Source organism: Ranitomeya variabilis, chromosome 5 (genome assembly GCF_051348905.1).
Source record: "Ranitomeya variabilis isolate aRanVar5 chromosome 5, aRanVar5.hap1, whole genome shotgun sequence".
NCBI lineage: Eukaryota > Metazoa > Chordata > Amphibia > Anura > Dendrobatidae > Ranitomeya > Ranitomeya variabilis.
In genome coordinates, this window is record NC_135236.1 from 492,278,819 (window position 1) to 492,301,247 (window position 22,429).

At 46.5% G+C, this 22,429-nt stretch overlaps 1 protein-coding gene across 3 annotated transcripts in view; it reads right to left on the minus strand.

The window, feature by feature from the left end:
* GNPTAB (N-acetylglucosamine-1-phosphate transferase subunits alpha and beta) overlaps nt 1-22,429 on the minus strand; it is a 128,450-nt gene that overhangs the window by 17,415 nt on the left and 88,606 nt on the right. For all 3 annotated transcript variants that reach the window (XM_077265615.1, XM_077265613.1, XM_077265614.1), the window contains exons 14-17: nt 21,993-22,192; nt 18,051-18,270; nt 17,805-17,918; nt 13,983-14,068 (exon numbers count right to left, since the gene is read on the minus strand). In XM_077265615.1, coding sequence (XP_077121730.1) covers nt 13,983-14,068; nt 17,805-17,918; nt 18,051-18,270; nt 21,993-22,192 — 620 coding nt within the window. The remainder of the gene's footprint in view (nt 1-13,982; nt 14,069-17,804; nt 17,919-18,050; nt 18,271-21,992; nt 22,193-22,429) is intronic.

Genomic DNA, 22,429 nt, shown 5'->3' on the forward strand with positions numbered 1-22,429 from the left:
TATGGGGCAACGGTGCAGAGCACTATATGGCACAGCTATGGGGCAACGGTGCAGAGCATTATATATATGGCACAGCTATGGGGCAACGGTGCAGAGCACTATATGGCACAGCTATGGGGCAACGGTGCAGAGCATTATATATGTGGCACAGCTATGGGGCAACGGTGCAGAGCATTGTATATATGGCACAGCTTTATGTGGAGCATCTATGGGGCCATAATGAATGGTGCAGAGCATTATATGTGGCACAGCTTTATGTGGAGCATCTATGGGGCCATAATGAACGGTATGGAGTATCTATTTTTAATTTTGAAATTCACCGGTACCTGCTGCATTTTCCACCCTAGGCTTATACTCGAGTCAATAAGTTTTCCCAGTTTTTTGTGGCAAAATTAGGGGGGTCGGCTTATACTCGGGTCGGCTTATACTCGAGTATATACGGTATGTATTTGTATCAAAATGTACATGTATCATAATTCATAAGACCGTGCCAAAACCTGATAAGGTGTATCCCACCTGAGGCATGAAGGTGCTGCAACCAGTGTCTATTACAAAACTGCACATGCCCAGCAATCTACCCAGAAAGGGAAAGAGGGAAGAAAAAAAAAAAGGTGCTATAGTGCAGAGTGTAAGGAGAAGGTACCATTCCATGAAGCAAATGTATTTAGTTAAAGTAATCAGGGGGGTCACTGTCTTGCTTCTGGGTAAGGACTATGAGCGATAGGTATAGTATAAAAAATAAATTTAAAAAAAAATCACGTTTCTCAAAAAAAATTATTTTAGCCCCAATTTTTTTTATTTTCACAAGGGTAACAGGATAAAATGGAACGCAAAATTTGTTGTGCAATTTCTCCTGAGTACGCCGATACCCCATACATGGTAGACAACTACTTTTCAGGCACAGTGCAAAGCTCAGAAGGGAAGAAGCGCCATATTGGAGTTCAGATTTTGCTGGACTCTTTTGAGGGTGCCATGTCACATTGGCAGAGCGCCCCAGACGTGCCAGAACAGCAGAGCCCCCATAAGAGACACCATTTTACAAAGTACACCTCTCAATGAATTCACCTAGGGGTGCAGTGATCATATTTACACCATAGGTGGGTTAAAGAATTTTATACCATTGAACAATGAAGAAAAAAATAATTACATTTTCACCTCCAAATTTTGTTTCAACCCCAAATTTTACATTTTCACAGTGGGAAATGGGTAAAAATGGCACCAAAATGTGTTCCACAATTTCTGCTGAAAATAGAAATACTCTAGATATGACTGTAAAGTACTGCTTAACCACGCGGCGAGACTTGGGAGGGACGGACGGACGGAGCGCTATTTGCCTCCTGGAGTGCAAATTATCCTAGAATAGTTTGTGGATTCCATATACAGAACCCCTAAGTGCTAGAATAGCAGAATCCCCCTTCAAGTGACCTCATTTTGGAAATTATGCCTCTTTGGGAGTTTATCTACAGGTGTAGTGACGATTTTGACTTCATGGGTGTTTTCCAGAAACAAGCAGCAGTGGATGTTGATGAGGGTAAATTGCAAACTGCTGACCAGCACATTGTACTCAGCTTGTGCTTCTGTAGACATGCTCCCGTTAATTAGGCGAGCTCTCATCGCTACAGAAATGCCAAACATGGACGCTAACTGCAGTTTAGACACACTGTGATGCTCAGAAGGGAGGGGAGCTTAGAATTCGCTGGATATATTTCTATAGACAGATTTTGGACCTGAATAGGGACTTGCTTCTTTTGTGGATTGAGTTGAAGCTTTTGTTTGGAACATTTTACATAACATTTGGGATCACATTTATTCGGCGCTCTATGCGGAGCACTTATAATCGGGGTTTACATCTAAATCTCTGAGTGACGTGATTCAGATAAAACACCCGAAGGGTCTATTTACTATAATGAGTCAGCAGCGTTACTGTGGACTCCATCTGGCCTCTGTTCAGTGTTGTCCTTCTTTTCAAAAGTGTACAAAACTGTGGCTGACTGCACTTTAATGCATCCCTATTAAGGTGAACACAGCCGGATCACAGGTCAGACGGCATCCACACTGCCTCCATCTGCCTCATTATAAGAATCTACCGCTGGTGGTTCTGTCTGAATCATGTTTTTCAGAGATTTATATGGAAACTCCTGGTGTAAGTGCTCAGCGCAGGATAAATGTGAGCCGAACCTTACTGCGATCTTTGGGAGGCAGAATGACCAAATCAACAGCAGGTAAAGAATTGGTATTTATTTTTCACACCATTCCTCGTGTAGTATAAGTGATTAATGACATTATTCTTCAGGTTGGTGTGATTACTGCAATACCAGATTTATATAGTTTTCTTTGTTTGGTTGCTGACACATTAAAAGACGTTGTTTTTGTATCGCCATATTTTGAAAGTTATGATTTTTCCATATTTTGGCCAACAGTCATGTGACGGCTTATTTTTTGCGGAATGAGTTGCCATTTTTATTGGTGACATTTTCAGGCACATGACAATTTTTGATCGCTTTTTATTCCGATTTTTGGCAGAACGAATTAACAAACATGAGAAATTCAGGAATTTTTTTTATGCCGTTCTGCATGTGGTAAAATTGATGAGGCAGCTTTATTCTTCGGGTCAGTTTTTATGTTTTGGCACTTTTATAATAAAACTTTTTTATGGAAACAATAACCGTATTTTTGGGCGTATAAGACGACCCCCAACTTTTCGGGGGTCATCTTATACACCGGGTGTCGTCTTATACGGCGTGTACAGGGAGCGGTCCCGGATGCCGCATGCACCGCTGAGAACCGGGAGAACTCCGGGGGCCGTTGGAAGGCAAGTATATCCATATTTTTTATCTTTATTCTTTTTTTTTTTTCTTTTTTTACATGAATATGAAACCCAAGGCCTGAAGGAGAGTCTCCTCTCCTCCAGACCCTGGGAACCATCCGAGACCGCTCCCTGCACCATATGTGGCGACCTCAGAGCTCCGAACATGCCGTACCCGGCGTATAAGACAACCCCTTACTTTTGAGAAAATTTTCAGGGGTTAAAAAGTCGTCTTATACCCCGGAAAATACGGTACGATTTTTGCATTGCTTTATTCTTAGAGCTATAACTTTTTTATTTTTCTGCTGATGGAGCTGTATGGTGGCTTGTTTTTTGCGAGACAAAATTACGTTTTCAGCGGTACCATAATTATTTACATTTATTTTTTTATCATGTTTTATAAACTTTTTGTTTGGTGGTATGACAAAGCATTGTTTATTTTTTATTTTTTACGGTGTTCACTAAAGGGGTTAACTAGTGGGACAGTTTTATTAGTCGGGTTGTTCCAGATGCGGAGCTACCAAATGTGTACTTTTTTGTTTATTTTTTTCTCATAAAAATTTTTATTTATGGGAGATAACAGGATTTTTGGTTGCTTACCGTAAAATCTGTTTCTTGGAGCCTCCATTGGGGGACACAGGAACCATGGTGTATGCTGCTGCCACTAGGAGGCTGACACTATGCAAATAAAAAGGTTAGCTCCTCCTCTGCAGTGTACACCCCACCGACTGGCAATATACTCTTCAGTTAGTGAGAAAGCAGTAGGAGATAATGAACAAGGTTGAAAAACCATAACCACAAACTTGAGAACTGTAAACGTGAGAACAGTCATATAACATATAACAGAAACATTGGGAGGGAGCTGTGTCCCCCAATGGAGGCTCCAAGAAACAGATTTTACGGTAAGCAACCAAAAATCCTGTTTTCTTTATCGCCTCTCATTGGGGGACACAGGAACCATGGGACGTCCCAAAGCAGTCCCAAGGGCGGGAAAAACAGACTTCCATCAGGTCAGAGGACTCACCACTGCCGCCTGCAAGATCCTTCTGCCTAGGCTGGCATCCGCCGAAGCGTAGGTATGGACCTTGTAAAATTTGGCGAACGTGTGGATGGAAGACCAAGTTGCCGCTTTGCAAAGCTGTAGGGCGGAAGCCCTGTGGCACACCGCCCAGGAGGCGCCGACTGCCCGGGTAGAGTGAGCCTTAATCCCAGGAGGGGGCACTCTGTTCTTGACCCGGTAAGCCTCCAAAATTGCCATTCTGATCCAGCGAGCAATAGTCGCCTTAGAAGCCGGTTTGCCTCTGCGCGTGCCATCAGGAATGACGAAAAAGGAATCAGTCTTTCGAAAAGAGGAGGTTCTATCCAGGTAGATCCTCACTGCCCTGACAAGGTCCAGCTTGTTCAAAGATCGCTCCAGAGGATGTCGGAGCTGGACAAAAGGAAGGTAAAATGATGTCCTCGTTGAGGTGGAAGGTTGAAACCACCTTAGGAAGAAAAGAAGGTGGAGGCCGGAAGACCACCTTATCCTGGTGAATGACCAAAAACGGAGGTCGGCAAGACAGAGCCGCCAACTCGGAAACGCGGCGAATAGACGTGATGGCCACAAGAAAGGACACCTTCCAAGATAGAACTGATAGAGGAATCTCCCGAAGGGGCTCAAAGGGAGAAACCCTCAGAACGTCCAGTACCAGGTTCAAATCCCATGCATCCACAGGGGCCCTGTACGGCGGGACAGTGTGGGCCACTCCTTGAAGGAAGGTCTTAACCTGTGGCCGAGAAGCTAAAGTCTTCTGAAAGAGGATGGAAAGCGCAGAAACCTGGCCCTTCAGGCAGCTAAGAGCCAGGCCCGAATCCAGTCCTGCCTGAAGGAAGGCCAAAAGAGAAGGCAGGGAAAAGGTCATAGATGGAACGTGGTTGGACTCGCACCAAAGGAAGTAAGCCTTCCAGGTACGGTAGTAGATCCTGGAAGACGAAGGCTTCCGAGCCTGAATCATGGTGTGAATCACCCGGTCGGAAAGGCCGGACGCTCTTAGAACCGCGGTCTCAACAGCCAAGCCGTTAAACTGAGCGACTGAGAATTCGGGTGGCAGATCGGACCCAGAGACAGCAGATCGGGCCTGTCAGGAAGGCGCTAGGGAGCGTCCGCGAGAAGGTTGACGAGCTCTGCGAACCAAGCTCTCCTGGGCCAATCCGGGGCGATCAGGATGACCGGCACCCCTTCCGCTTTGATCTTCTTCAACAGCTTGGGAAGAAGTGGAAGGGGTTGGAACAGGTAAGGCAGCCCGAACTGTGACCAAGGGATGGCCAGAGCGTCGACGCCCACTGCGAGAGGATCGTGAGACCTGGAGACGAACTGCGGAACCTTCCTGTTCATTCGAGACGCCGTGAGGTCCACGTCCGGAGTCCCCCATCGAAGACAAATCTAATGGAAGACCTCCGGATGCAAGGACCATTCCCCTGCCGCGAGGCCCTCGCGGCTGAGGAAGTCGGCGCCCCAGTTGTCCACGCCGGGGATATGCACCGCGGATATCACCGGAACTGTAGCCTCTGCCCAAAGGAGGATCTTGGATACCTCGGCAAGGGCCAAGGGGCTCCGGGTCCCCCCCTGATGGTTGACATATGCCACGGCCGTGGCGTTGTCCGTCTGGACCCGGACTGGCAGGCCCCTGAGAATAGTTTCCCAGTGGCGGAGGGACAGAAAAATGGCCCGAATTTCGAGGACATTGATTGGCAGAGACGACTCCTGCGACGACCAACGGCCCTGGACCGTCAGGTGACGAAACACCGCACCCCAGCCGAGCAGGCTGGCGTCAGTCGTCACCACCTGCCAGTGAACTGGAAGGAAGGACCTGCCCTGGGAGACGAGGGGTGACGCCAACCACCAGTTGAGAGACCGTTTGACCCGAGAAGAGAGACGGATTGGCCGATCCAGGGAGAAGACAGACCTGTCCCATTGAGACAGAATGGCTTGCTGGAGGGGTCGCGAGTGAAATTGGGCGAAGGGAATCGCTTCCAATGTTGCTACCATCCTCCCCAGAGCCCTCATGGCCGAACGGAGGGAGGGAGGCCGAGGACCCTGGAGCAAGCGTATGTCCCGACAAAGGGTGGATTTCTTGTCTTTGGGAAGGAAGACTCTGGTCTGACGAGCGTCGAAGAGCATGCCCAGAAAGATGATGCGCTGAGAAGGGATAAGGCAGGACTTCTTCCGGTTGACCAGCCACCCGAAACGGACTAAGGTGTCGATAACAATAGGCAGGCTTTCGTGAGCCTGAGCAAAGGATGGAGCCTTGATGAGGATGTCGTGGAGGTAAGGAAAAAGGACCAGGCCTCTGACTCTCAAGATGGCCATCAGTGCCGCCATGATCTTTGTGAACACCCTTGGAGCGGTTGCGAGGCCGAACGCAGGGCGACGAACTGAAAATGTTCCCGGAGCACTGCAAAGCGCAGGAAACGGTGATGTCCGGGAAATATCGGAACATGGAGGTAGGCGTCTTGGATGTCGATTGAGCACAGAAATTCCTGGGCCTCCATGGAAGCAATTACTGAACGAAGAGATTCCATCCTGAAGCGTCTCAGATGAACTCTCCTGTTCAGCAATTTGAGGTCCAGAATGGGACGAACCTTGCCGTCCTTTTTCGGTACCACAAAAAGGTTCGAGTAGAAACCCGTGAAACGTTCTTTTTCTGGTACGGGAACGATAACCCCGGCCTTGAGAAGAGAAGCGATGGCTGCAAAGAAGCCCGGAACTAAAGCGGGATCTCTTGGAGGACGGGATTCGAAGAAACGATCCCGGGGTCGTGAAACGAACTCTATCTTGTATCCCGAGGATACAACTTCCCTGACCCATGCGTCCTCTACTGCGGAAAGCCAGGCGTCCCTGAAAAAGAGAAGACGGCCGCCCAACCTGGGAGTTGGGCTGGAGTCTTGCCGAGAGTCATGCAGAGGTGGATCTTCCAGTCCTGGGCCTGGAGGATCTGCCCTGGGAGTAGCGAGGACACCAGGACGGAGTGGGCCTAAAGGACACCGCCTTCTTCTCTTGACGTGCCTGTGGCCTCTGTTGCTGCTGGGAAAAGGAGCTTGACGCTGCGAAGCGGCGAAAGGGTCGAAACTGCCGTCTAGGAGGAGGACGACGGGGCTTAGCCTGGGGGAGAAGAGAACTTGTACCCCCGGTGGCGTCCTTAATGATTTGGTCCAGCTGGGAACCAAATAGACGAGAGCCCTGGAAGGGCAGACTGGTAAGGGACTTCTTGGAAGATAAGTCCGCCTGCCAGGCTTCCAGCAATGCTGGAAGCCTGAGCAGCACAAGAAGCGGCATCCAGGGAGGCGGAGACCAGATATTCACCAGCGTGGGAAATTTGGTTGGCAAGCTCCGCTAGTTGCGCAGGAGGCGCCCCGTCCAGGATACCTCGACGGAGATCTTTGGCCCATTTGGAAATGGATTTAGAAACCCACGTAGAAGCAAAAGCTGGGCATAGCGCCGCCGCAGCTGCTTCAAAGGCTGATTTCGCGAAGGATTCTACAACTCTATCGTTAGAGTCCTTCACAGATGCTCTGCCGGACAGAGGAAGCACCGTGTTGGTGGACAGCCTGGAAACGGGGGGATCCACCGAGGGAGAGACCGTCCAATTGGCGGTAAGCTCTGGAGGAAAAGGATATAACACGCCCAGGCGTTTTCCCCTCTCAAAAATGTCTGGTCGGGTTCTGTCTCTCTCTGGACAAGATTTCCACGAATTCAGGATGAGGAGCAAAAAACTTGGAGGGTGGTTTGGCCCGTCTAAACGAAACCGCCTGATCTGCGGGTTCCGTAGAGGGATCCTTGATGCCACAGGTTTGGTTTATTGCCCCAATGAGATTCTGGACCATATCTCTCATGGTGGCGATTTGGCTAGAATCCAGCTCCGAAATATCCTCCGAGGGCGCATCAGAGAAAGCCTCGCCTGACTCAGGGGAGGAGGATCGGGGGGACACCGACCGCAGGGGAGGGCCGTGTGGCGAGATGGAGCGAGAAGAGGACTCAGACCGACGTTCCTGTCTGGACCTTTTGTGGCTTATCAAGGAGGGCTCGGGTGGCGGTTCCTGCGACCCGCTGGCAACTGCAGGGGTCTGCAGGGGTAACCGATCCAGTACAGACACCAGGGTTTGAGACACCCGTGTTAAATCAGCCACCGATTGAGACAGAGTGGAGGCCCAGCCTGGGATGGGGGTATCACTCTCGGGCGGATCAGCCGGGGGATCCTGGGCGGTGGAAACAATCGGGTTGCTGCAGGCCTGACAGAGCGGAGAGGACTCACCTGAGGGAAGTTTGCTGTTACAGGACGAACAAGCAAAGTATTTGACTAAGACAGAAGACTTAGAGGAAGAAGTAGGAGGGCGAGAGCGGCCCCCTTTATAGTTAGACATTTTGAGAGGTCCCTGAAGAAAATGCCAGCAGGTTAGGGGACAGTGTAGGCAGAGGGGGGTGTCAGTCTGCAGTGCAGCTACTCACGGACCCGGTCCTGGAAGTGCTTGACTGGAGAAAAACCCCGCCGCAGATCGTGCTGTGCCCACAAAAGAGATGCGGTAGGCGAAGATGCGGGGCGCGCTGCGTGAGCTCCTGCTGCTGTGAAGCGGTGACCAGACGAGTTTCTCTGGAGGAAAGGGGGCGGAGCCAGACACGGAGGCGCCGGTGGGCAGGGCACATATGTCGGGCGGGGAAAAACCCGCCCGCAGAGGCAGAAGTGGGGGAGAGAGAAAACCGGAAGTAGGCCCCGGCTTCTGCCGGGGCCTAAATTAGGAGCCGGCGGCCGAGGAGCCACGGCGCCGGAAAGGTGCGGCGCCGGAAAGGTGCGGCGCAAGGGAAAACGGGCGGCGCAAGGGAAAACGGGCGGCGCAGCAGCCTACAGGCTGTGCCGCTGAAAAGGGCGCCGCAGTGAGCAACCACCTGCGGCACCAGAGCAGCTCGCCACAGGAGGATAGGCGACAGCCTGCAGTGTTGCCGCGCTGTGAGGTGCCCCTTGATAACCCGCAGCGCCGGTCAGATTGAGGACCACCGGGGATAGGAGCGCGGCAGCCTGTAAGGACCCCGCGCGGCCGATGAAGCATGGGGGGGGGGGGGGAAAGAAATACGCGTGCCTACGGAGGTCACCGCGCGATAATCAATCCCGGCCGCGCCGCTGCATGGATGCAGGCGATGACCAGGTATAAGAGGGTCACCGTCTGGGAGCCCCTAACAAAAAAAGGCCCCCCATGAAAAATCTGGGATGGGATAGGGGAAATACTCACCTAAAACATCCCACGCCAAAACTAACCTGAAACGAAGGTATGAGACGTCCAGGGAGCTGATGGACGTCCTCGTCTCCGCAACCGACAGGCTCTGGTGGGCGAGTGGGTGGGTGACGGAGCCAGGACCGGACTTCTAAGCACGGCGAGTGGGTGGGTGACGGAGCCAGGACCGGACTTCTAAGCACGCCTGTGTGCTAGGATCTTGGTCCTGGTGAGGGATCTATGAGGATACGGGGTGGCAGTACACGCCGTACTCATAGTCCGCCTTGTGGGACTACAGGTGTGACTGTTCACCCTGTATCCCTTCCGGAAAACCTGAAAAGAAACGACGCACATTGAGGTAGATAAGGGTCTAATCAAAGACCCGTGTCCACCTCCTACTGACACTAAGCTAAACTGAAGAGTATATTGCCAGTCGGTGGGGTGTACACTGCAGAGGAGGAGCTAACCTTTTTATTTGCATAGTGTCAGCCTCCTAGTGGCAGCAGCATACACCATGGTTCCTGTGTCCCCCAATGAGAGGCGATAAAGAAATATACACTGCTCAAAACAATAAAGGGACCACTAAAATCCCACATCCTAGGCATCACTGAATGAAATATTCCAGTTGTAAATCTTTATTCATTACATAGTGGAATGTGTTGAAAACAATAAAACCTAAAAATGATCAACATAAATCAGAACTAATATCCCACGAAGGTCTGGAGTTGGAATACTGCTCAAAATCAAAGTGGAAAATTAAGTTACAGGCTGATCCAACTTCAGAGGAAGACCAGGAAATGATGCTCAGTAGTGTGTGTGGCCTAACATGCCTGTATGATCTCCCTGCATGCTCCTGAAGAGGCAGCGGATGGTCTCCTGAGGGATCTCCTCCCAGACCAGGATTAAAGCATCAGCCAACTCCTGGACAGTCCGTGGTGCAACGCGACGTTGGTGGATGGTGAGAGACACGATGTCCCAGATGTGCTCAATCGGATTCAGGTCTGGGGAACGGGTGGGCCAGTCTATTGCTTCAATGCCTTCATCTTGCAGGAACTGCTGACACACTCCAGCCACATGAGGTCTGGCATTGTCCTGCATTAGCAGAAACCCAGGGCCAACCGCACCAGCATATGGTCTCACAAGGGGTCTGAGGATATCATCTCGGTACCTAGTGGCAGTCAGGCTACCTTTGGTGAGCACATGGAGGGCTGTGCGGCCCTCCAAAGAAATGCCACCCCACACCATTACTGACCCACTGCCAAACTGGGCATGCTGAAGGATGTTGCAGGCAGCAGATCGCTCTCCAGGGCATACAACTCTGCCCTTCACCTCTCCAAACAAACCTATTTCAACACCCTCATCACCTCACTGTCAAATAACCCTAAACGTCTCTTTGACACTTTCCAGTCCCTACTCAACCCAAGAGAGCAGGCACCAACTACGGATCTCCGCGCTGACGATCTGGCCAATTACTTCAAAGAAAAAATTGACCACATTCGACAGGAAATCATCTCCCAATCTCTTCATACCATGCACTGTCCTCCCTCCCCCACTGCATCTAGTTCACTCTCTGCCTTTGAACCAGTTACAGAAGAAGAAGTAATCAGGCTCCTTGCATCTTCTCGCCCGACCACTTGCACCAGTGACCCCATTCCGTCACACCTCCTCCAGTCCCTTTCCCCGGCTGTCACCTCTCACCTAACAAAAATATTCAACCTTTCTCTCACTTCCAGTATTTTTCCCTCCTCATTTAAGCATGCCATCATACATCCATTACTTAATAAACCCTCCCTCGACCAAAATTGTGCCGCTAATTATAGACCTGTCTCTAATCTTCCCTTCATCTCTAAACTCCTCGAACGCCTGGTCCACTCCCTTCTTACCCGCTATCTCTCAGATAACTCTCTTCTCGACCCTCTTCAATCTGGCTTCCGCTCTTTACACTCTACAGAAACTGCCCTCACTAAAGTCTCTAATGACCTACTAACAGCTAAATTTAATGGTCATTACTCCATGCTAATTCTCTTGGATCTCTCCGCAGCATTCGATACTGTGGATCATCAGCTCCTCCTCATCGGCCTCAAGGACACCGTTCTCTCCTAGTTCTCCTCCTATCTCTCTGACCGATCCTTCACTGTATGTTTTGCTGGTTCCTCCTCCTCTCACCTTCCCCTTACTGTTGGGGTTCCTCAAGGATCAGTCCTAGGCCCCCTCCTCTTCTCCTTGTATACTGCCCCTATTGGACAAACAATCAGTAGATTTGGTTTCCAGTACCATCTCTATGCTGACGACACCCAATTATACACCTCTTCTCCTGTTATCACGCCGACCTTTTTAGAAAACACCAGTGATTGTCTTACCACTGTCTCTAACATCATGTCCTCCCTCTATCTGAAACTGAACCTGTCAAAAACTGAACTCCTCGTGTTCTCTCCCTCTACTAACCTACCTTTACCTGACATTGCCATCTCCGTGTGCGGTTCCACCACTACTCCAAAGCAACATGCCCGCTGCCTTGGGGTCATCTTTGATTCCGAGCTTTCATTCACCCCCCCACATCCGATCACTGGCTCGCTCTTCTTATCTGCATCTCAAAAACATTTCTAGAATTCGCCCTTTTCTTACTTTCGACTCTGCAAAAACTCTTACTGTTTCACTTATTCATTCTCGTCTGGACTATTGTAACTCTCTACTAATCGGCCTCCCTCTTACCAAACTCTCCCCTCTCCAATCTGTCCTGAATGCTGCTGCCAGGATCATATTCCTCACCAACCGTTACACCGATGCCTCTACCTTGTGCCAGTCATTACACTGGCTACCCATCCACTCCAGAATCCAGTACAAAACTACTACCCTCATCCACAAAGCACTCCGTGGCTCAGCACCACCCTACATCTCCTCTCTGGTCTCAGTCTACCACCCTACCCGTGCCCTCCGCTCCGCTAATGACCTCAGGTTAGCATCCTCAATAATCAGAACCTCCCACGCCCGTCTCCAAGACTTGACACGTGCTGCGCCAATTCTTTGGAATGCACTACCCAGGTTAATACGATTAATCCCCAATCCCCACAGTTTTAAGCGTGCCCTAAAAACTCATTTGTTCAGACTGGCCTACCGCCTCAATGCATTAACCTAACCATCCCTGTGTGGCCTATTAAAAAAAAAAAAAAAAACAATCAGGTTCCTCGCATCATGTTCTCATACACTTTATGCAGTTAATAGCACTCTGTGTCTGTACTGCTACACACTTAGGCAGTTAACTGGTTTATGCAGCTTTACATGAACACCCGAGCCTTACACTATGGCTGGTCCAAATAATTAAAGCAATTGTTACCATCCACCTCTCGTGTCTCCCCTTTTCCTCATAGTTTGTAAGCTTGCGAGCAGGGCCATCATTCCTCCTGGTATCTATTTTGAACTGTGATTTCTGTTATGCTGTAATGTCTATTGTCTGTACAAGTCCCCTCTATAATTTGTAAAGCGCTGCGGAATATGTTGGCGCTATATAAATAAAAATTATTATTATTATATTATTATCTCCAGACTCTGTCACCTCTGTCACATGTGCTCAGTGTGAACCTGCTTTCATCTGTGAAGAGCACAAGGCGCCAGTGGCGAATTTGCCAATCCTGGTGTTCTGTGGCAAATGCCAAGCGTCCTGCACGGTGTTGGGCTGTGAGAACAACCCCATCTGTGGACGTCGGGCAATCAGACCATCCTAATGGAGTCGGTTTCTAACCGTTTGTGCAGACACATGTGCATTTGTGGCCTGCTGGAGGTCATTTTGAAGGGCTCTGGCAGTGCTCCTCCTGTTCCTCCTTGCACAAAGGCCGAGGTAGTGGTCCTGCTGCTGGGTTGTTGCCCTCCTACGGCCCCCTCCACGTCTCCTGGTGTACTGGCCTGTCTCCTGGTAGAGCCTCCAGCCTCTGGACACTACACTCACAAGACACAGCAAACCTTCTTGCCACGGCTCACATTGATGTGCCATCCTGGATGAGCTGCACTACCTGAGCCACTTGTGTGGGTTATAGAGTCCGTCTCATGCTACTACGAGTGTGAAAGCACAACCAACATTCAAAAGTGACCAAAACATCAGCCAGAAAGCATTGGTACTGAGATGTGGTCTGTGGTCCCCACCTGCAGAACCACTCCTTTATTGAGGGTGTCTTGATAATTGCCAATAATTTCCATCTGTTGTCTATTCCATTTGCACAACAGCAGGTGAAATTGATTGTCAAACAGTGTTGCTTCCTAAGTGGACAGTTTGATTTCACAGAAGTTTGATTTACTTGGAGTTATATTCTGTTGTCTAAGTGTTCCCTTTATTTTTTTGAGCAGTGTATACATATATATTTTTACAATTTTTTTTATTTTATCCCACGATGGGACTTTCACTTTTTGGCGGCGGATCGCTTGCAAGGCATAGGAATGCAGGAGCATTACAGGAGTCCTATGCTTTACAGCGCTGCACTGACAAACTTGTTTCTTCACGCACTGAAGGAGATCCAGCAAGTTTGCTAGCTATGCGACGACATCGGGTCACCATAGCAATTATGTCCCCCCCCCCCCGCGATGACGTTATGGGGGCGCTGATATAATGGCAGAGGGGGCTTGCAGCATTTAGGTAGTTAAAGTGCTGGAAGCGGTGCAAAATCAGCTGACACCTGGCAGCGATTGCGAACGCACAGCCCGTGTGCTGGCGATCGCAATGACGTACCCATACATCCAAGGTCGTTAAGTAAGATAAGTTTGCTAGGCAATCCCTGCATGTATGGCAGCTGTCAAACAGCCGTGAGACATGCAGCCTTGGCAAATCGAGCATTTTTTCGAGCATGCTGAAAATACTCAAGACAAGAGCATGCTCGGATAACACCTTATCCAAGCACGCTCGCTCATCACTAATCTAGATGTAAAAGTGACAAATGTCCCTTACCTGTATTTATTCTTATCTTTGTATGCCTTTCTTATCAGATCAGTAACCGGTTTACAATTAACCACTAGCTGTTTGGTCACCGGAGGCTATAAAAAAAAATTGATAAGATTCACAAACATGAAAGCAAACATGAACTCAATATAAATAGTAAACCAATAATAACATAGTAGCATAGTTAGCAAGGCCGAAAAAAGACATTTGTCCATCCAGTTCAGCCTATATTCCGTCAAAATAAATCCCCAGATCTACGTCCTTCTAAAGAACCTAATAACTGTACGATACAATATTGTTACGCTCCAGGAAGACATCCAGGCCTCTCTTGAACCCCTCAACTGAGTTCGCCATCACCACCTCCTCAGGCAAGGAATTCCAGATTCTCACTGCCCTAACAGTAAAGAATCCTCTTCTGTGTTGGTGAAAAAACCTTCTCTCCTCCAGACGCAGAGAATTCCCCCTTGTGACCGTCACCTTCCGTGGTATAAACAGATCCTCGGAGAGATATTTGTATTGTCCCCTTATATACTTATACATGGTTATTAGATCGCCCCTCAGTCGTCTTTTTTCTAGACTAAATAATCCTAATTTTGCTAATCTCTCTGGGTATTGTAGTTCGCCCATCCCCTTTATTAATTTTGTTGCCCTCCTTTGTACTCCCTCTAGTTCCATTATATCCTTCCTGAGCACCGATGCCCAAAACTGGACACAGTACTCCATGTGCGGTCTAACCAGAGATTTGTACAGAGGCAGTATAATGCTCTCATCATGTGTATCCAGACCTCTTTTAATGCACCCCATGATCCTGTTTGCCTTGGCAGCCGCTACCTGGCACTGGCTGCTCCAGGTAAGTTTATCATTAACTAGGATCCCCAAGTCCTTCTCCATGTCAGATTTACCCAGTGGTTTCCCATTCAGTGTGTAATGGTGATATTGATTCCTTCTTCCCATGTGTATAACCTTACATTTATCATTGTTAACCCCTTCATGACCTTGGGATTTTTTGTTTTTCCGTGTTCGTTTTTCACTCCCCTCCTTCCCAGAGCCATAACTTTTTTAATTTTCCGTCAATTTGGCCATGTGATGACTTATTTTTTGCAGGACAAGTTGTACTTTTGAACGACATCATTGGTTTTAGCATGTCATGTACTAGAAAACGGGAAAAAAATTCCAAGTGCAGTGAAATTGCAAAAAAAGTGCAGTCCCACAGTTGTTTTTTGGTTGGCTTTTTTGCTAGGTTCACTAAATGCTAAAACTGACCTGCCATTATGATTCTCCAGGTCACTATGAGTTCATAGACACCTAACATGACTAGGTTATTTTTTACCTAAGTAGTGAAAAAAAATTCCAAACTTTGCAAAAAAAAAAAAAATTTTAAAAAAATTGCGCCATTTTCTGATACTCGTAGCGTCTCCATTTTTCATGATCTGGGGTCGGTTGAGGGCTTATTTTTTGCGTGCCGAGCTGACGTTTTTAATGATAGCATTTTGGTGCAGATACTTTTTTTTGATCGCCCGTTATTGCATTTTAATGCAATGTCGCGGCGACCAAAAAAACGTAATTCTGGCGTTTCGAATTTTTTTCTCGCTACGCTGTTTAGCGATCAGGTTAATGCTTTGTTTTATTGATAGATCGGGCGATTCTGAACGCGGCGATACCAAATATGTGTAGGTTTGATTTTTTTTTTATTGATTTATTTTGATTGGGGCGAAAGGGGGGTGATTTAAGCTTTTATATTTTTTTAATTTTTTTCACATTTTTTTAATGTTTAACTTTTTTTTTTAACTCCATGGGAGGCTAGAAGCAGGCACAGCACGATCGGCTCTGCTACATAGCAGCGATCTGCTGTTCGCTGCTGTGTAGCAGAAAATCAGGTGTGCTGTGAGCGCCGACCACAGGGTAGCACTCACAGCTGCCTGGGATCTGTAACCATAGAGGTCTCAAGGACCTCTATGGTTACAATACTGAAGCATCGCCGACCTTCGATCATGTGACTGGGGTCGGTGATGCCGTCATTTCCGGCTGCCCGGCCGGATGCGGTAGTTAAATGCCGCTGTCTGCGTTTGACAGCGGCATTTAACTAGTTAATAGGCACGGGCAGATCGCGATTCTGCCCGCACCTATTGCGGGCACATGTCAGCTGTTCAAAACAGCTGACATGTCCCGGCTTTGATGCGGGCTCACCGCCGGAGCCCGCATCAAAGCGGGGCTTCTGACCTTGGACGTACTATCCCGTCCGAGGTCAGAAAGGGGTTAAACTGCATCTGCCACCTTTCGTCCCAAGTTTCCAACTTATCCAGATCCATCTGTAGCAGAATACTATCTTCTCTTGTATTAACTGCTTTACATAGTTTTGTATCATCTGCAAATATTGATATTTTACTGTGTAAACCTTCTACCAGATCGGTAATAAATATGTTGAAAAGAATAGGTCCCAACACCGACCCCTGCGGTACCCCACTGGTCACAGCGACCCAGTTAGAGAATATACCATTTATAACCACCTTCTGCTATCACTAAGCCAGTTAGTTACCCATTTACACACATTTTCCCCCAGACCCAGCATTCTCATTTTGTGTACCAACCTCTTGTGTGGCACGGTATCAAACGCTTTGGAAAAATCAAGATATATCACGTCTTGTATATATACAAGCTGTTATATACAAGCTGATACCGGACTACCTTACACATAAGGAAGGCGTTGTGATCAAAATGTACATTCAATTCAAGCTGACAATCCCATGTAGAAGACTACGTTTTTTCCATTTTGCCGTTTTCCACAGCTGATGGTTACACTAGAAGCAAGTAACCGGACTAGGGGGGACAAGGGACAACAATAGCCATCGGTGCAATAATAGAACCCATTGGCTGGATTGGATCACCACTCCCAAATACCCTTTTTTTTTTTACCTTGGAGTGACTTATATACATGTTCAAGCTGATGATTTGTGATACATGTTGACTCTGCATGAACAGCTTATCATAGTTATTGGCTTACAGTACAGAGTCCCACTGATGGCAGAATAAATGAATCATTACACATTACCTATTCAAATTAATGGGATGTCAATGTATAGCACAAATATGCCGGATCGTCACAGTGATTATTTATTTATAACTACTTTCACTGTGAAAGTCCTTTAAAATCGTGCATCTCAGTTATTTTTATGTTTTAGTGAATAGAAATAACAATGCATAAAGAAAGCAGGGCATTTTTTAATTTAATGCATGTTTCTGAAAAATGATTTTTTTTGCAATAATCAAAGAAAATAGAACAAGTTAACAGTGAATCAGTCAGTGAGCTTGTTCTGATTGCAATGTCGGTAATTCTTATCTTTCTTTTGAACCACCTTCTAAGCTGATTTGTGACCTGTTGAAAGTGTGGTCATAATTCCTCTTAGAAGATTGCTCAGGGAAAGAGAGATATGGGTTACTGACCTGAGCTGCAAGGATCCGCTCACTGATAAATTCAACTTTTAACTTATTCTGCAATCTATGTACTGTGATACACAGAGTCTATAGATGGAACTAGTCCAACATTTTTAATTAAACTCTACTGCAAAAACGTTTTTAAACCTAAAATATACCCATTTAACTAAAAAAATACCCCATGTGTAAAATCCTTTGAAACCAATGACCTCTAAAAAACGATCATGGCTTTATTTAATTAATAGGTATTAATTGATTGGGATTGCACTAGGATTTTTACATTCACGTCCTTATTTTATTATGGTGATAGTTGTTCTTATTAATATTCTTGTTACTGATTACATTAATGAATTATGAATACTATTCAAAAAAACATAAAAGAAAAAAAAGATTTTTTACCAAATTTGGATCGTAATACGATTCTTGTGTTGCTGGAGCTACGGATTCCCCTGTGCTGTTCAGCTGGAGTGCTTTAGAGCAGTTAATAAGCATATGTTCCAAGCCAGTCAGATCCTAGAACACACAATTGTATGATAGTTAATCATTCAAAATCACAAAAAACGTCAATGTGTTAGGCTATGTTCACATCTCCAATGGTAGATCTGTCCAAAAATGACAAAATAGTTCACACAGATCTAAAAATACCTGCAAACTTAAAGGTAACTGGTGTATCCTTGTAGCCAGCGTTCGGATTTCTCTATCGGATAGAATTCCTGACCCATCAGTGTCTACTTCATAGAAAATCTGGGAGATGTTTAGTGGCTGGATTGCACTCATTAAATAATAGAAAAAAGAAAAGGCGAACTGCATATCTTCTGAATGACGCACTTTATGGGCAGACGTCTTGTCAAATTCCGCTGGATACCTGCAAGGAACATATCAAACGCAAAGGAGAATGCATGGAAGCTGCTGTCAACTTTTGCACCAAATCTTTATAACTTCTTGAAGGAACACACGAGGCAAAACAAACACCAGGGCAGATTTACTATTAATGTTATGCCAAAGTTAATGGGGTTGTCGGGCCATAGGCTACAAGTAATCACGCAAGCATGAAGCACTGAGGTAAACTGTGGCTGAGAGCGGAAAACCTCAGCTCTCCCAGAACACCCCCAGGGCGTCCAATCACTAGGACCACTCCAAACAGAGATATACACAAATAAATAGAGCAAAAAAGTCCACAGATACATATTTATGTATAAAAAGTATAAATGACGTTTTATTACAATCAATCAATAATACAAAACAACAACAAAATCATAAGTCAAAAACTGCAGAGATATGCTGTATGCACTCTGCACAGCAGGAAGGGACAATAAGGAGGAAACATGACGGAAAATTGAGTAAGAGGGAGGCACTATTAATAAATCCTTTTGTCATGTGAATAAGCCAAACAAGCACATGTTATTAAACGCAGGGTCCCAAAGGTATCCCATAAATGTAACCAGCAAAAATTATGTGTAACATCATGCAGGCTTACCCATGTCAGTGGTCACAGAGAGTACCCCCTCCTTCTCAACGCCCCCGAACGCACGTTTCGCCAGATGGCTTTTTCAACAGGGTTCATGTACGGCCTGTCCCATGGTGTTTAAATAATGACAAAACCGGAAACGCCGCCGGACAACCGGCGCATGCGCGGTGGTGCCCGGTGCGCGTCATCACCGAAGTCGTCGCAGCTGGGCGTGCATGTAGGTGGAACACCACCGTGTGACGTCAGGTGACATACACGCCCAGCTAGTAACAGCGGCAGAGGCCAGGACGAGCGATCCGGGCCACAGCGGGCATGCGCACTGCCGGCGGCCATATTTAAGAAGACCACGGTGGCGGCCATCTTTGAAAGGATCAGAAAAGCGCTACATACTCCTACAGTGTATTTATGTATAAAAAGTGCACCAATAAAGGTTAATAAATGAATTGGGCATAGTTATTTATAAAAAAGGGGGGGGGAAAGATTATATAACCCACCTCTATTAAAGTGACAAAACTAATATCACCGGAGATATATTTAGCAATTAAAGTGACCAGTGCAGTGTATCTCATATTAATACAATATGATAGCCCCCCCTTTTTTATAAATAACTATGCCCAATTCATTTATTAACCTTTATTGGTGCACTTTTTATACATAAATACACTGTAGGAGTATGTAGCGCTTCTCTGATCCTTTCAAAGATGGCCGCCACCGTGGTCTTCTTAAATATGGCCGCCGGCAGTGCGCATGCCCGCTGTGGCCCGGATCGCTCGTCCTGGCCGCTGCTGCCGTTACTAGCTGGGCGTGTATGTCACCTGACGTCACACGGTGGTGTTCCACCTACATGCACGCCCAGCTGCGACGACTTCGGTGATGACGCGCACCGGGCACCACCGCGCATGCGCCGGTTGTCCGGCGGCGTTTCCGGTTTTGTCATTATTTAAACACCATGGGACAGGCCGTATATGAACCCTGTTGAAAAAGCCATCTGGCGAAACGTGCTTTCGGGGGCGTTGAGAAGGAGGGGGTACTCTCTGTGACCACTGACATGGGTAAGCCTGCATGATGTTACACAATTTTTGCTGGTTACATTTATGGGATACCTTTGGGACCCTGCGTTTAATAACATGTGCTTGTTTGGCTTATTCACATGACAAAAGGATTTATTAATAGTGCCTCCCTCTTACTCAATTTTCCGTCATGTTTCCTCCTTATTGTCCCTTTCTGCTCTGCAGAGTGCATACAGCGTATCTCTGCAGTTTTTGACTTATGATTTTGTTGTTGTTTTGTATTATTGATTGATTGTAATAAAACGTCATTTATACTTTTTATACATAAATATGTATCTGTGGACTTTTTTGCTCTATTTATTTGTGTATAACATAGGCTACAAGTCTACAGTCACTCTATGTGACCATAGAATTGTGAATCCTCACATCGTGATTTGCATACATGTGGCCACATGCCAACTAGATGGATGAGGCTTCCCTCATTGCAAGTGTATTAAGCAAGGCCGGACACAGTCTAGTTGGAATGTGGCCGAAAGTATGCAAATCGCATGGTTATGGTCACATGACCGCCTACTCCTGATGCCTAAGAATCCCAACACAAAGTGATAGCATTCTTGTAGCCTTAGGCCCGACAACCCATTTAAAGCATAAGTTGTGCCAAAATGCTGGTGCAGAAAAATAAGCTGTTGTTGGTGTCTTGCCAAACACTTAGAGCAAGATTCAGCAAAAGCTTTTATGCCTTAAAACTGGTGTAAAACTTTGAAAAACATACAATATTTGCAACTTTTCCCGCTTTCACACTAGTTTGAAGCGGCTCAGCCAAAATGGACGAAACTAGGGAGAAGCTGGGGTGGGGTAGAGTGTGGCTACGCCTGACTTTCACATTCATCAACTGTGCCAGCTTTTCTTACGCCAGACATGCTACTCTAGTTCCTGACTGGAATGATATTTCTGGCAAGGGACACGCCAGAAGAAAAGATCCCCCAATTTTGTTTAGCTGTGCCAAATTAGTTACCAATGTGCTTCACCTTTTAGGCGCAAAGCATACCACATAAGAGCTAATGTAAAAAGGAAAGAGTTTGACGTGTGCCAAATCAAACCACATGCACCACCCTGAGGGATTTGGCACATTTCTGCCTCATGTATGTTTATGCGGTCTAGATAAGGATTAGTAAATCTGCTCTGCTATGTGTTGCTTTAACCTCGTACTATGCACCTCTTCTTCAGGTCCTGCACTAGGCTTAACAGTATTTCAATTACACCTGCGCATTCCTTTTAGGTTTGCTTATGGTAAAAAGGTCAAAGATCAATAAATGTAATTATGACCCCATATTTAATTTATATTAATGTTAATAGTTCAATTCAAGATGTCATTCTCTGCTTTAGATAACGAGAGCATTTCCTAAGTTTCTTCAGCTCTGTGAACGCTTCCGCCAATCAGCGGCCACTGACTGCCTGCAGCGCTCATGTGATGCTCACACCTACTCATGATCTCAGCAGACCAGGCACACATCACTGACTACTGAGGAGCAGCACCAATCCGGGACGAGAGTATCAGTTTTTTTTCACCTCCAGGGACTCATTAATGAAGTGCTGCCCCATCGTAGATTTCCAGTTCTACTGCCATTTCTGTTTTAACTATAGATTTACAAAAGCTGAAATATAGGTGAATGAAGGACCGTTTTCACTTTTTTTCATCTGATTCGATGTGCTACCTCATTTTTGTAGATCTGCTAAAAAAAAAAATGGCAGTGCTTGAAAAAGGCTCCTTAGAGAGTGGAAACTTAGCGGATGTGGGTGGATAAAGGATCATTTTCAGGGTTTTCTTCTAATTGGATATTGGGAAGTTAGGGTGCTGATCTGGTTATCCTTGGAGAATTTTCGTCCCCGCCTAAGCTGTGCTGCGTTTTTTTTGGACTATATAAAAATGACAACATATCTGACAAACACTATATTTGTAACGATGAATGATCGTGCTTCACAAGGCATTTACCATATAAGAGGTGTGTGTGACGCTTGATCTTTGCAATACTTGGCACACTAGCAGCAGCTCTTCTAGCTTAGAGACAACTCTTCAAAGCCAACCACCTGGTGATAAAGTATACTTACAAATCCTGGAGATCCTGCATAACGACACGGTCTATCATGTGTGGCATGTGAGCAGGAACTTTCCGCGATGCAAAGCCAAATTTACTATTAAGGAGCTTATTCACATAGCGTAGGGAATCCGCAAATGTGTCTTGGAGCTTTCTGCCAATTTTCTTGCCATCAGTCATGTAAGAAATCTCACGCCGCAATGCATCTCCTTCCTGATAAAAAAAAGACTATGATCACATTGTCTGGTTTGTTTACAAAACTGAAAAATTAGATTAGCCAAAAAGACTGATGAACAGACTGGAGTAAAACCGTATTCGTAGTATTAATCGGTTCCAGAAATCTGCAATACTATTTTATACAAAACTGTGATTTTAAGTAAAATGGCTAAAACTTTTTAAAACGTTCCTATTACTATATGAGAAATTCCACCCTACATGGATTTTTTCCCT